The 16,137-nt window shown below is 39.5% G+C and overlaps 1 protein-coding gene across 2 annotated transcripts; it reads right to left on the reverse strand.

Annotated features, from left to right (window-relative positions):
• Positions 1–427: 427 nt before the first annotated feature.
• On the reverse strand, positions 428–15,412 carry ETFRF1 (electron transfer flavoprotein regulatory factor 1). 2 transcript variants are annotated; one of them, XM_054591326.1, is made up of 3 exons: positions 15,331–15,412; positions 1,514–1,601; positions 428–1,432 (listed from the first exon to the last, which is right to left on the reverse strand). In XM_054591326.1, exons 2-3 carry the CDS (start codon positions 1,562–1,564, stop codon positions 1,211–1,213), a joined length of 273 nt encoding a protein of 90 aa, XP_054447301.1. In that variant the 5' UTR covers positions 1,565–1,601; positions 15,331–15,412; the 3' UTR covers positions 428–1,210. The 2 variants fall into 2 exon arrangements, with proteins under 2 accessions (XP_054447301.1, XP_054447299.1); XM_054591324.1 differs by having other exon boundaries at positions 430–1,432; positions 15,335–15,412.
• Positions 15,413–16,137: the final 725 nt, after the last annotated feature.

Here is a 16,137-nt window from a genome sequence, read left to right on the forward strand (position 1 = left end):
GTGTAAACTGAAACATGCACATTTTGTACATTGTGCTTTTTTTGTGGGACATACGCAGTGTGATCCAGTTGTTTTCCATCATTTGGTTGCGCTGACCTAGGAATGTTGGTCATATCAAACATTACATTTAAAAATGACCACTCTTTTCATTAAAATTAACTTTTAAATGTTTATAGGAGTATGTGCTGTGAAGTGATCTGAAATTTGTAATATTTTTGTCATGAACTGTACTGCTCCTAACTATTGTAATGTAATAAAAATAGTTACGATGACCGTGCTAGTGTGTATTTCTTGATAGAAATTTGAAACACATTTGCCCCACAATTGAAATGGGAGTAGTTTATAAGCCGCAGACGTTATAGTATATTAGTAAATCTTTTTTTTTTTGGCAGCTTGTAAGTTAGAAATATTCTTTATTTATGAAAAGTGCTGTGAACATTATGTAAAGGTTTGAGTGTTTGCATAAGCTTAAGACCATCTTAGGTTTAAGTCCATTGCCATAGTAACTCATTTAGAAGTAGGTACAAAACAGATCTGCCTTTATGAGAAAAAAATAACTTTATTTTTATTCAAAGAAGTTAATTGATACACAACAGGTGATTTGTTTTAAGGCCCAAAGGGATTCAGCAGAAATGATGTAAATATTAAATAGGTACACATGAAATGCCAATTGCTGGCAGGCTACTTTAAGATTAGAAGTAACCTTCATATATTACTATTATTTCTCTACTGCACTAAAATCATGACCAGGTGCTATTTGATTTGTAGTGAACCTTGCTAATGTACCAAATGAGGTTAAAAATAAGGTACTCTTTCAAAGATTAGAGAATAAATGTGCAAGAAATTATTTGGCCTAATTACATGTGAATTAGGTGGCATTGTCAGTAAAACAGAAATGGGCTAAGAATAATTGGCAAAAACCTATTAAGTCAAAACTTTTAAATACATTATTTTTTTCATTTGAAATTAGGTGCTCATTTATAATTTGTAGTTGGCAACATTATGTAGCTAAGTTTCTATTTCAGTATAGAATTCTGCATAAGGGATTACTTGATAAGCTCTCAGTATGAATAGAATTGAAACCTATTTTTAGTTCAGTAGGGCACCTTCATTGTTTTTTACAGGATGTGTATATGTTACCATTTTAAGTTAGAATTAGTTTTATATTACACATAAAGAGATGGCACTGGTTTTCAAATTATAGTAATGATCAGTTAGTTTCTTTGGTATCTGAATAATAGCGTTGTTTCATAGCTCTGTATTTTCTCAGGAAATATAAGGCTTCTAGCTCTTTCATTACAAATTCGCCCCGTCCAATAAGTTCTTTGATCTTCTTTGGGTCCTTCACATCTTTGTTTTTAAGGAAAGCATTCTTCAGATGCCTCTTAAAATAGTCTGCTCCTTTTGGATAGTCTCGTCCAAGGTACAGCAGCTTAAAAAAGAAAGATTATGTATTTCTAAACAATCCATGCCATATAATAATATTCATGAAGTTGGCAACATAATTACTTACATTTTTATAAAGATTCAGTACTTCCCCTCTCAAAGTATTGGCCATTCTCATTTATTATGGAAAATATCCACTTTTATACACACCATACCTGAAAAAAAAGATAAGTTTCTTTGTAAATAACTATTGTAATCAAAAAAGAAGCAAAGAAAAAAAGATTTTACATTTTGGAAATCCTAACCTTTTTTTATCCCATTAATATTTTGAGCACTTTTATGTGCCAGGCATTGGGATAAAGCTGTGAACACTCGACAGATAAGATACCTGCTCTCACGGAACTAACATCTCCTGAGGGAGATATGATAAGAAAATTTCCTTGTCAAAAGTGAGACTATGTATTCTGCCTGGTCAAATCTAGAAGGGTGCTAGCCTAAGAAAGCTAAAGAGCAGGAGAAACAGTCAAGCAGGCTCACAATTCATGGCATGTGGGCAAGATGGGTGGTAAAGAGGCCAAGTGAACAACCCACAGGGGTTACATGAGCAGGCAACGTTCAGTGGGATAGGTTATACTTCCTTATGTGTAATTCGTTAGTGCTGCATGGCAGACAGCTCCTTAAATACACCATGACCCACTACATACAGAAAATAATTCACAATACTTGTTACAGTTATGGTGATTAAATCATAGAATTCCTAACATCATTAGCAGGCCCAAAGTAAATGTTAATGTCACTTATAACCTTTAAAATTCACTTTAATTTCCATTTTTCCAATGACCTATGAAAATGTTTTTATACTTTGTTCCTCATTAACATAATTTTTCTTTTGAAATAATTTCAATCTTGCAGAAAAGTTGCAGTATACTACTAGTATTTTTTTTACTGAACTATTTGAGAAGTTGCTACCATGCTCTCTGATTCACCTGAACACTTTGCACATCCATCCAGTAGAAACATATGAGCCACCTATGTGATTTTACATGTTCTAGCAGTCCAATTAAAAGATAAATTTTAATTTTTTATATTTAAAATACTATTTCAATTGCGACATGCAAGGCTACATTTTAAGTGCTTATAGGTACCCATGACTTAGTTGCTACTACACTGGATAGTACAGCTTTAGAGTGTAGTTTCTATGAACGTGGACATTTTCCTACAGAACAATAAAACCATCAGCATGAGAAGTTAACATTGCTACAGTAGTCCTGTTTAATCCACAACCTCTTCATGTTCTTGTAATTGTCTTAATGATGCCCTTTATATTATAGCAAAAGGATCAAATACAAATGATACATTGCCCATTTATTTTGATGTTAGCTTATGGCTAGATTCAGGTTGTGTAGTCTGGGCAAAAATAATACAAACATGATTGTTCATTTTGCTGCATTCTATCAGGTGGACACAATTCCAATTTGTTCTGTTACGGTTGATGTTAATTTTGATCACTTCATTAAGGTGGTGTTTGGATTCTCTGCTGTAAAGTTACTCTTTTTTTTCCCTTTGAAATATTTGTGGGAAGTACTTTGAGACTACATATTCCAGAAAAATCTTTCATCTTGCAAAAACACATTAAAAATAAGAGGCCTTGCGGGGGAAATCTGTTTGGGACAGACCACTCAAATCTATGCAACTGAACAACAAATAAACAGAAATTGTTACCTGGAGAGCTAATGTGGATCACTTGGATTGCTCTGAGCCTAGCTGTAGACTCACAGAGATGTTTAAAATGCTCAAAACTAATAGAGTAGCCTGAGAATGGGAGTCAGGCTGGAGATGAGGAAAGGATCAAAAGAAACAGGAGGAAATCTTCAGGGATGATGTGTGTTTATCATGATTGTGGTGGTGGGTTTGTAAGTGTATGCATATGCCAGATTTATCAAATAGTATTTATAGTTTAAGTGTAGTTTATTCATGTCGATTATATCTTAGTAATACCTTTAAAATGCTGAGTATGGTTGGGAGATGGTGGGGCACACATGGAAGTAGAGCTCTCCCTAACCACTAGGCTGCCACTTAGGGGTCAGGGTAGGTGATTCAGTCTGTCACCAATCAGTTGCATAATATGGGGTCTGCATCTCCAGGGAAGGAGCCCTGAGTGTAAGCAGTAAGTGAAGATTATTTCTTGCTGAAGTGCATAAATCACATAGGAATCAATATGCATGTTACAACTTTTATAATCCTCTTTTTTATTAGTTTATGAGCTAATTCACATAAGCAAAGTAGCAAAACAATTTCCTTTGAATTCATAAATGTTAGCTTTCAGTTTTCTGTTGTTTTCCTCCAAGTTACTCTCTTTCTGCTTGCCTTTCTTTGATGCATCATTTCTGAGCTTTCCTCCAAAGACTGGGAAACCTTTACACTTAGAAGTGAAAGACCAAAAATGCATTTTAGAAGGTCTGCATACATGGTGCAACACATCAACAGCTTCACGGAGGGCGATCTGAGTGGGCCCATCCCTGGGATGTCAATCTTAGATCTTTCCTCTTGGGCTAGTCAGATTCCCCAACTCAAGGTTGGAAGAGAAGTCTTCCATTCTTCTGAGGATTTGCCTATTCAACATTAAAAAGTGGAAGAGGAATGGGGGCTTTGTGTTCAGTGTTACGTATATTCAGATTCACTAATTTTCACTGTGGTTCTCATGAACTTAGTATGACCAAAAGCACCCCAGTCCAGAGACTAGTACTATATTGTCCAAAAATAAACCTCCAGTCTTATGCGGGAGTGAGGGGGTACAGGCACTTGTGTTTCTTAAATAGCTTTCACTTAATCCTCTTCATTTTTCATGTCCAGTTCCAATGGCCTTCTTTCAGTGCCTTGCAAATGATGCAATATGAATTGAGCTTTTCTGGTGTGCTAAGTCACATTGAACTGTTCTGCAGCTTCCAGTCTTATTGCCATCTCCTCTCATTTTTCCAACTTATCTTTATATCCCTTTACTAAAAATTTAGTGGAGTTCGGGTGGGAGTGAAATTAAATGGGTGTATTTACCCTATATTAACACCCAGTTTCACCTTTTAAACCTTTTCTTGTTTGGCTGAGAGCCATTTTCCAGTGCAATTTAATTTTACTGAAGAATGACTCTTAAGAACCATGTGCTTTTAGGGTTCCATGATGGCTGCAGAGGAGCTGGAAGCTCCATCCACTTGCTCCCAGCCCCAGGCCAGTCTTGCAGCTAAACCACAGGGCAATCACCTCGAAAATCCAGCTGAGTGTGAGTCAGAGCATGTGTGACTGTGTGCATGGACTGTGAGGGTGTGTGTGCAAATGTGCAATGGCCTGTCCGCCTACAAGAGCACTTGGGGGTGGGCAGCCCAGGCTCTGGCGGAGCTGCTGCCACTGCCACCACAACCACCACTCAGCCCTGCTCTTCTGGCTCACGGATTTGGAGCAGCAGCCATATTGTGGAATTTGCAATATCCTCCTCACGAAGAAGCTGCTAGACTGACTGTGCCTCAGTGCCCAGACTTGCCTCTGTGATTTCCGCGCCTGCCGGGCCAGGCCGCGCCCCCGCCCGCCACCGGGAGCCAGGGTGGTCTGGGGGACCGGTCCTTGCCATGGAGGGGGGCTGTAGCCTCCCTGGCCCCAGGTGCCACTGGAACGGCGAAGAGGACAGTCTGACTGAGGAGGCTGTAGATCCGCTGAGGAGCCGGGAGTGCCAGAGACAGAGAGACGCGTTGGGGACAGTGCTGGTGGCAGAGACGATGGTGGTAGCCCGAAGCTGAGACTCACGGGAGGCAACGGTGTGAGCGCCCTGCCACTGTCCAGTGTTACAGTTTTGCTTCTGGACTCCTCCCTTCCCTCTCCCATCCCATCAGGATGGTAAGAGACTTAAAAAGAAGATGATGCACACAGGATATATTCTATTGATTTGGAGGGTTGAGGGGAGAGGCATGGGTGTGACAAAGAGTCAACAGGTGGCCTCCTGCATGTGCCCAGACTGGGGATCCAACCCACACCTAGAAGCCCTCTTAAGGCAGAGGCGTGGGAGTTGAGCCCCTTAGCCAAAACAGGGAAAGTTCCAGCTAACGAATGGACCGATGAAAAATCAGGTCCCAAATAAAACAGAAGAGTCCACATAACCCAGGAAAGGACATTCCTAGAGCACCCAGATCAGGAGATCAAGGAGTCTGTACCATGGAAGCTCTCTGCTCTGGGGAGAGAAAGATGAAAATGGCTGGAGATAAACTCATCATCTTTTTTTTTTTTTCTTTAAAGGGGCAAAGCACAGGTTGTGTGTTTGCGGCTACTCACCGTGAACCCCAAAGAAGGTAGGGTGGCGCAGACTGGAGTCGTGTCAGGAAAGTCTGGAGTGGGAGGCACGGGGGAGAGTTTTGGGGGAGTGCCTATGGGATTTTTACAGTGGTAAGTAATGGTTATAAAGATGCTCAAGGAACTTAGTGGTACCTACATTAGCATGAAAAAGGACATCAAAACCTTGAATAGGAACCAGATGGAAACGAAGAATGCAATACCTGAAATGAACACTAGAGGGAATTAAAAACGCTAGACAAAGCAGAAGATTGAATCAGAAAGTTGGAAGACAAGGAAGAAAAACATACCCAGTCAGGGCAACAAAATGAAAAAAAGAATGAAGATAGTTTAAGGGAACTTTGGGACAACATGAAATGTAACAATATTTGCATCAGAGGGCTAACAGAAGGTGAAGAAAAGGACTAAGGAATAGAAAACATGTTTGAAAAAATAACAACAGAAAACTTCCGTAACTTGGTGAGGAGAAATGGCATGCAAATCCAGGTAGCACATAGGGTCCCAATCAAGCTGAACCCAAAGAGACCCACTCCAAGACACATTACAATCGAAGTGGCAAAATTTAAAGACAGAGAACCTTAAAGGCAGCAAGGGAGAAACAGCTAGTAACACACAAGGGCGCTCCAATAAGGCTATGAGCTGATTTCTCAACAGAAACACTATAAGCCAAAAGAGATTGGCAAGAAATATACCAAGTAATGAAAAGTAAGGACCTGCAACCAAGACTATATCCATCTAGCAAGGCTCTTTAAAATGGAAGGCTAAATAAAGAGCTTCCCAGACAAAAGAAGGGTAAAAGAGTACATCTCCACCAAGCCAGCAGTGCAAGAAATAATAAAGGGAATGCTTTAAAAAGAAGAAGAAATACAGAAAGAGGAACACAGGTACAAAGGGAAAAAATGGCAATGAACAAGTACCTACCAACAATAACCTTAAATGTAATCCTTAAATGGATTAAATGCTCCAATCAAAAGATATTGAGTAGCTAAATGAATAAGAAAGCACGACTTGCATATATACTGTCTGCAAGAGACCCACCTCAGAACAAAAGATATATATACATAGGCTGAAAGTGAAAAGATGGAAAAAATATTCCATACAAATAGACAATAAAAAAAAAAAAAGGAGGGGTAGCAATACGTACTATCAGACAAAACAGACTTCAAAACAAAGGCCATAACAAGAAACAAAGGAGGTCACAACACAGTATTTAAGGGAGTAGTGCAAGAAGAGGATTTAATTCTTGTAAATATATATGCACCCAATGTAGGTGCACCTAAATATATAAAGAAAATATGGGAAGACTTTAAGAAAGAGGTAGATAGCAATACAATCATTGTGGGGGATTTTAACACCCCACTGTCAACAATGGATAGATCTTCCAAACAAAAAATAAAAAATATTCCAGAATTGAATGATGCTATTGATCAAATGGACTTAATTGATACTTATAGAATACTTCACCCCACAGAAGCAAAATACTAATTCTTCTGAAACGCACATGGATCATTCTCAAAGACAGATCACATGGTAGGACACAAAACAACCCTTAACAAATTCAAGAAAACTGAAATGATACCAAGCATCTTCTCAGATCACAGTGGCTTGAAACTAGAGACTAACCTCAAGAAAAAAACTTAAAAATATTCAATAACATGAAGGCTGAATAACATGTTATTAAATAATGAATGGGTTAACAATAAGATCAAGGAAGAAATCAAAAAGTATCTAGAAACAAATGAAAATGAACACACAACCACCAAAACCTATGGGACACAGTGAAGAGAGTCCTGAGAGGGAAGTTCACAGCAATTCAAGCCTACCTAAAGTGGATAGAAAAATCTCAAATAAACAACCTAACCCTACATCTAAAAGAACTAGGGGAACAACAACAAACAAAGCCCAGAGCAAGCTGAAGGCAGGAAATAATCAAGATCAGAGATTAATTAAATAACATAGAGACAAAAAAACAAACAACAATTCAAAGGATTAATGAATCTAGGAACTTGTTTTTTGAGAAGATAAACAAAATTTGCAAACTTAATCAGACTCATCAAGAGAAAAAGAGGACTCAAAGTCAGAAATGAAAGGGGAGGAGTAACAACTGATACAACAGAAATGCAAAGGATTGTAAGAAACTACTATGAACAACTACATGCTAAGAATTTGGACAATCTGGGTGAAATGGTTAAATTTGTAGAAACATACAATCTTACAAAACTGAATCAGGAAAAGCAGAAAACCTGAACAGACAAATAACTAGCAAAATTGAAACAGTAATCAAAAAATTACCAGCACACAAAAGCCCTGGTCCAGGTTGCTTCACAGTTGCATTTTGCCAAACATTCAAAGAACTAACGCCTCTCCTCAAACTACATAAAAAAAATTCAAGAACAGGGACGACTCCCAAACTCTTTTTACAAGGCCAGTATTATACTAACCCCAAAACCAGGTAAAGACACACCAGAGAAAGAAAATTACAGGCCAATATCTCTGATGAACATAGATGCTAAAATACTTAAGAAAATATAGTAAACCAAATCCAACAATACATTAAAAAGAACAGGACTTCTGGTCAAGATGGAGATGTAGGTAAACATGCCTCACCTCAGCACAGAACTGTAACAAGAAATACAGCTACACTAAGAACAAATATCACCCAGAATTGTCAGAAAATTGAGCTGTGTGAAAGTCCAACAACCAAGCATTTGAAGAAGCCACATTCGTCCAGATGGGTAGGAAGCAGGGAGACACAGAGAGGAGTGGAGAGAGATGCAGAGTGGCACACAGAGGCACGGAGATGGGAACAGGCAGTCCCACTTCCACATGGGGTGGCTAAAAGGAGAGAGACTGTGGGAGTGAGGGATCCCAGCCACAGTCCCGACCACCCAGCTCAGGGTCCCAGTGCCAGAAAGCTAACTCCCCATAACTTCTGGCTGTAAAAACCAGAGGGGATTAGGTTGATGGAAGAGATTGTGTTCTCTTAAAGGGCCTGCAACAGACTTAGGACTCATGCAGACCCCCATCCCCTCTAGGATTCAGCACCAGGACAACAGCTGGAAGGGCACCAGTAGCATATAGGGAGAAAGTGAAATGTGAGGGGAGAGACAGCTTCCCCTGGGGCAAAACTCCAGAGGCCAGGCAGCGGCACTGTCCCCTCTGCAAGCCCTCCCCTACAAAGGCAACAGAGTGGTGACATGGTTGCCCTGCCCTGGTGATTACTTAAGGCTCCACCCCATGCAACTTAACAGATGCACTAAAGCAGGGAGTCAAAGAAGCTCTACCTAATACACAGAAACAAACATAGGGGGGCTGCCAAAATGAAAAGAAATATGGCCCAAATGGAAGAAGAGAAAAAAAATCCAGAAAAAGAACTAAAGGAAGTGGAGGTAAGCAAGCTATCAGATGAACAGTGAAAACACTGGTTATCAGGATGCTCCAGGAACTCACTGGGTACTTCAACAGCATAAAAAAGACCCAGGGAGAAATGAAGGTTGCATTAAGTGAAATAAAGAAAAATCTACAGGGAACCAACAGTGGAGAGGATGAGACCGAGAATCAAATCAACAATTTGGAACACAAGGAAAGGAAAAGCATTCAATCAGAACAGCAGAAAGAAAAAAGAATTAAAAAAGACAGGATAGGCTTAGGAACCTCTGGGACATCTTTAAACATCTGAATAATAGGGGTGCCAGAAGGAAAAGAGGAAAAGCAAGAAACAGAAAACTTATTTGAAAAAGTAATTAAAGAAAACTTCCCTAATTTGGTGAGGGAAATAGACATACAAGTCCAGGAAGCACAGAGTCTAAAACATCATGGACCCAAAGAGTACTACACCAAGACACATCATAAATAAAATGCCAAAGTTTAAAGATAAAGAGAGAATCTTAAAAGCAGCAAGAGAAAAGTAGATAATTACCTACAAAGGAGCTCCCACAAGACTGTCAACTGATTTCTCAAAAGAAACTTTGCAGACTAGAAGGGACTGGCAAAAATTATTCAAAGTGATGAAAAGCAAGGACCTGCAACCTAGATTTCTCTATCCAGCAAAGCTATCATTTAGAATTGAAGGGCAGGTAAAATGCTACCCTGACAAGGTGAAACTAAAGGAGTTCATCATCACCAAGCCATTATTAAATGAAATGCTAAAAGGAATTATATGAGAAAAAGAAGATTAAAACAATGAACATTAAAATGGCAATAAGTTCACAACTATCAACAATTGAGTCCAAATAACAAACTAAACAAACAAGAAGAAGAGGAAAAGAATCATAGATCATTTGGAGGGTTATCAGTTGGGAGGGGAAAAAGGGAAAACAGGGGGAAATGTGCAGGGATAAAGAAGCACAAATTTGTAGGTACTACGTAGACATGGGGATATTAAGAACAGTATAGGTAATGGAGTAGCTGAAGGACTTATATGCATGGCACACGGATGTGAACTAAGGAGGGGATTGCTGGAGGGAATGGAAGTACCAGGTGGAGGGAGGCAAAGGGGTAAAATTAGGACAACTGTAATAGAAAAATCAATAAAATATATTTAAAAAATAAGAACCATACGTCATGGTCAAGTGGGATTTATTCCAGGGATGTAAGGATGGTACAATATTTGCAAATCAATAAATGTGATACATCACATAAACAAAATGAAAGACAAAAATCACATGACCATATCAATAGATGCAGAAAAAGCATTTGATAAAATCCAGCACCTATTCATGATAAAAACACCCAGCAAAGTGGGAATAGAGGGAGCATACCTCGCCATAATAAAGGCTATATATGAAAAACGTACTGCCAACATCATAACTCAAGGGGCAAAAACTAAAAGCATTCCTCTTAAGGTCAGGAACAAGACAAGGGAGTCTGCTTTCTCCGCTCTTAATCAATATAGTACTGGAGGTCCTAACCACAGCAATCAGACAAGAAGAAATAAAAGTCATCTAAATTGGAAAGGAGAAAGTAAAAGTCATTATTTGCAGATCACATGATAGTGTACACAGAAAACCCTATAGGCTCCCCCAAAAAACTACTCGACCTAATAAATAAATTTGGCAAAGTAGTGGGATATGGAGTCAGTATTTAGAAATCAATGGTATTTTTGTACACCAACAATGAACTACCCGAAAGAGAAACTAAGAAAAAAAAATCCCATTTACTATAGCAGCAAAACAAGTAAAGAACATAAAAATAAATTTAACCAAGGAGGTAAAAGACCTGTACTCAGAAAACTATAGAACACTGAAGAAAGAAATTAAGGAAGATACAAATAAATGGAAGTATATACCCTGTTCACGGGCTGGAAAAATTAACATCATTAAAATGTCCATACTACCCAAATTAATCTATAGATTCAATACAATTCCTATTAAAATACCAAGGGCATATTCACAGATATAAAACAAATACTTAAAAAATTTGTATGGAACCCAAAAAGACCCTGAATAGCCTCAGCAATCTTGAGAAAGAAGAACAAAATTGGGCAGATCACAATACCTGACATTAAACTATACTACAAGGCAATGCAATCAAAACAGTCTGGTTCTGGCATAAGAACAGACATACAGATCGATGGAACAGAACAGAGAACCCAGAAATAAACTTACGTCTCTATTGTCAATTAATATTAGACAAAGGGGGCAGAAGCATAAAATGGAGTAAAAATAGCCTCTTCAGTAAATGGTATTGGGAGAACTGGACTGGTACATGCAAAAAAAAAAAAAGAAAAAATGAAACTAGACCACCAGCTTACACCGTACATCAGAATAAACTCAAAATGGATGAAAGACTTACATATAAGTTGAGATACCAAAAAGTCCTAGCGGAAAACATAGGCAGTAAAATTTTAGATATCTCACATAGCAATACTTTTGTTGATATACCTTCTATCAGCAAAGGAAGTAAAGGAAAAAATAAACTAAAGGGACTACGTCAAATTAAAAAGCTTCTGCATGGCTAAAGAAACCAGCCTCAAAATGAAAAGGGAACTGACTGTATGGGAGAACATATCTGCCAACGATACATCGGACAAAAGTTTAATCTCCAAAATATATAAACAACTCATATGACTCAACACCAGAAAGACAGACAATCCAATTTAAAAATTGGCAAAGGACAGGAATAGACATTCTCCAAGGAGGACATACAGATGGCCCACAGAGATATGAAAAAAATGCGCAAGAAGTTATAAGCTTCTTGAGGAAATCTGGTTCATTGGTAGTGGTTTGAATCATTAGCAACTCCATCATGATGTTCTTTCTGCTCTTTGTTGCTCAGCAGAAGCTGAGGAACGAGTTTTGCCATGACGTTTTATGCCAAGACACTGAGTCAAAATCTCGGACACAGTAGTTTTTGGAATCCCCACATCAGTTACTAGTTCTCACACTGTCAGTCACTGATTTTTGTTGATTGCAGCCTGTACACATTCAACATTCTCAGGTGTTCTGCTTGTTGCAGGCCTTCCTGAATGTGGATCACTTTCAACAGATTCTTGACCATCTTTGAAGCCTTTGTGCCACACTTTTATTTGTGCTGAACTCATTGCATTGTCCCCAAACTTTCTGAATCATCTGAATAGTTTCCATGGAAGAATGTTCAAGCTTAACACAAAATTTGGTGCAGATTCATTGCTCTACTCGCTCAGTCATTTTGAATGCAATGGCCACACAGTACACATGCTCACTCAACAGCATCTACTGCCCCCACTGACTAGAACAGTGAAGTCATCATTGTTCACATGTGCGCATTCCATTCCACTCTCCTTGGCTGCTGGGTTACATCAATGTCGTGCAAACTGTTCTTATTATAACAACGGCTGGACTTTTTCTGGACAGACCTCGATACAATAGTCAGGTGTTGGTAACAGCCTAAGTGCCCGTTAGTAGATGAATGGATTAAATTTAAACTGTGGTACATTTACACAATGGAAAGAAGGAATCCCTGTCCTTTGCAACAGCATGGCTAGAACTGGAGACTATTATGCTAAGTGAAATAAGTCAGTCAGTGAAAGACAAATACCATATGATCTTATTTGTAAGGGGGATCTTATGAACAAGATAAATGAATGAGCAAAACAGTACCAGAGGCATGGAAACAGGGAACAGACTAACAGCTGCCAGAGGAAAGGGGAGAGAAGAGGAATGGTGGAAAGAAGGGGAAGGGATTAGTCAAAGAACATGTATGAATGACCCATGGACATAAGACAACGGTGTGGGGAGGGACTGTGGGAGTGGGGAGTGGGCTGGACAGAGGAAGGCAAAGGGGGAAAAACTGGGACAACTGTAACAGAATAAACAAGAATAAAAAAATGAATAAATAAAAAAACTTTATAAAGCCTAATCAAATTCAGCAAAATTTAAAAAAAGAACCATGTGCTTTTTAAAATAATTCTGAATTAAATCTACATAGATATAATTTCAAATTGCAAATTGTTGCCTGTTTAATTCCTGGCAAAAAGCACTGTTTTATTTAACTCACAACTTGTAAATTTCTGCATGCTTTTATAGATGTGACTTAAATTGCACTTTTTAGTTGTTCTTTTTACAAATTATGGATAATACTGGATTTGTCCAGCAATAAAAGTAGCTGCTGTGGCTAAGGTAAATTTGCCACATTCATTGATGTATTAATTTAAACAAATTAAGGTTGTTTATTATTATACGCTGACATTCAGGCATTAAAGGTTATTTTAGCTTTTGGGAGAAATAGATCTCCTTGGGTTTGCAATTGTTGAACAATTTCAGTGCAGAAGGGACCTGGACTGCTCCCATGCACGAACTCATGGAGGTTTCTCTCTGTAAAGAGTCAAATGAGTTAGAGACTGAAAGAAGTCCCCTGTCATTCTGAGAATGTGGACGTGTGTGGTAGGAAAGGGGTGGGAGGAACAATCCCTATGGACAGCTTTTTTTCCTAGTGACTGTGGGCTAAGAAGCTAAGACTTAATTCCAGTCCTGGGTTAAGTAAGAATTGTCATTTTTCTAGGGATTATGGCCCTCAAAGCTGTTGTTAATCACTCTTCCCCATAAAAATCAGATGGCAATAAAAATGGAAAGAAAACTGGCACACACACAAAAAGGCAATGCAGTGTTATTACTTATTGGGTTCTAGTAGGCTTGACTCAAACAGACAAAGCAAGTTGCCCCAAACCAGTTAAACCTAAAAAGCTTCACACAAAAACACTCCAGCACACTTGCCAGCACCAAAAGATGTGTAATCAGAGAGACAGGTAGCAAGAGATTTTGCCTCCAAAGGCTGGCATACAGTTTGGCCTAATCCTACCTAGAAGCCAGATCATATAAGTGAGTTCAAAGGAGATGGTTATGTTATGTTCAGAACAGGTAGATAATACACCCATCAGAAGGAAAAGAGGGCCTTCTTACTCTCTCTGCAGCTTGCAAGAGAAGTACGAGAGGAGAACCAAGCTCACCGGCATCATCTCTTATAGCACAGTGATTCCTAGAACGCACCCCACCCAGCCTGTTCTATCACATCCAAGCAATTCCTCCTCCTGGAAGAAGGAGAGCTTGAGCAAGTCCTTTTCCCTAGAGGCCTGCCATTTTAAGGTAGTTTGGAACTAACACCTCCTTTCCCCCATCAATCCTAGTTGAGTGGACTAAGGTTTTGTACCATAAACAGCATTTTGGTTGAAAATAATTGAAAGTAAAAGCTTACTTCCATATCAAATGGCTTCAGGCATATATGAAGTAGACATTAACATGTTCATTTTACCGCCAGGGATTTGGAGGTGGGATATTATAAATATGTTACAATGGAGATAACAACACTGTAACCCACAAGGACTAGCTCAGTAATATTTATTAGTAATACATTTAATCAATGATGTTGGGAAAGAGCATTATAAAATTAGAATTCAGAGATGAGAAATGGTGCCAATAATTTTAAAGTATTTCCTGTCATGTTATGCTAAAACAGGGTTTTGGGTCCTAAAATCATGGAAAAACCAGTTTAGGCTTTGGGAGGAGCTTAATTTCTTAAATCACTAATTTCTTCTAGTTTTCTGTTCGTCTAAGTTGCCAGTGTTTCTTCATTTGGGAAGGAGACAGGTTCTGAAGGTTGTGCAACTGGTTATCACAATTTTTGACCTTGGGCAAATAACTTGAGCCTTGCTGGGCTTCAGCGATCGTCAACTGTAAGAAATAACTTTGCCCAGGAATTGCTTCAAATCCTTTCCGTGCTTGTTTACAGAGGCTCTTGGAAAAAAAGGCATATACCTTGCACAGGAAATAAACAGAACCGTGTGCAAGGAGAAGAGTACAAAGGTCACTCGTTTGAAAAATAACCAATCCACTTGGAGCCAATTAATCTCTTTATCTAAATTCCCAGTTGAGCCCGTCACCCCACTGGCAGCCGACCCGGGTCATCACTGGACCCAGTCGCGTGGCTGGGTTGGCCCCTTTCCGTATGGAAACCCTCGCAAACATTCTTCGCCCAACGCACTCCAGGGAGATAATGAGGGCGAGAGACTGTCAGTATCAGAAGACGCTCAAAAACCCTTTCCTACACACGGAAATATCCTCGCCCAGAGAATGCTTCACCGACTGGACACCCCAGGATCCGTAAAACAGAACAAAACACCCCGGTAGCGGCACTCACGCACTTTCCGGCATGTCACAGCCGTAAAAACTTCAGACGGCTTCCACCCTTCGGTCTGTCAACCGAAGAAACAGGGTGGGGGAGGGGTGCAACCTGTCAGGGGAGGGGCGGGGCGCCATCCGGAAAAACCTAGTGCGACTGCGCGGGCCGGTACAGGAGGACTGCGTTGACTTCCAGGGGCGCAAGTGGGCGGGGCTTGTCGTCCAGACAACCCAAGAGCGTCTGTCCACACAGCTCAGCTTGACTTTTGCAGACTGACAACTGGGGTCGTGCTTCGCTCAGCATGGTGAGCACGGAAAGTGGGGGATCCAGGTGAAGGCGCGAGCATTGAATCTCCTTCACCAGTGTTAAATAGTGTAATAAGAGCCTGTCTTATTTTAGAGGGGAGCAGGTCAGTTTAGTAAAGAACCTATACCCCTGTTGGGGGAAAGACCTTCTCCTAATCCGTGTCCTCCCCATCCAGTATCCGGAGGACAGGTCAGATGGTGTCCTAATCTCTCACTGTTGCTAGGTTTAAAAATTGGTATCAACCTAGTGGAAATAGTTCCCCCCCCCCCCAAATTTAAATTCAGCCTGCCCTGAATTTATTAAGTATGATATAACTTCACAGCGTTTTCTTTTCTTGCACTCAGCTGTCCTTTCCAAGAGCACAAGCCACCATGTAGCTATGAGATAATCTCTTTTCCCATTTTTCTTAAATATGATTTCCATCTTCTATGATTAAAATCAGAGGGAGTGGAAATGTATTAATTATTCAGTTCATTAATTACTGGAAAATATAGAGTTCATTCTTTGTGCTTATGCTCT

Source organism: Pteronotus mesoamericanus, unplaced genomic scaffold, assembly GCF_021234165.1.
Source record: "Pteronotus mesoamericanus isolate MK-2021 breed Mesoamerican mustached bat unplaced genomic scaffold, CSHL_Meso_final scaffold_21, whole genome shotgun sequence".
NCBI lineage: Eukaryota > Metazoa > Chordata > Mammalia > Chiroptera > Mormoopidae > Pteronotus > Pteronotus mesoamericanus.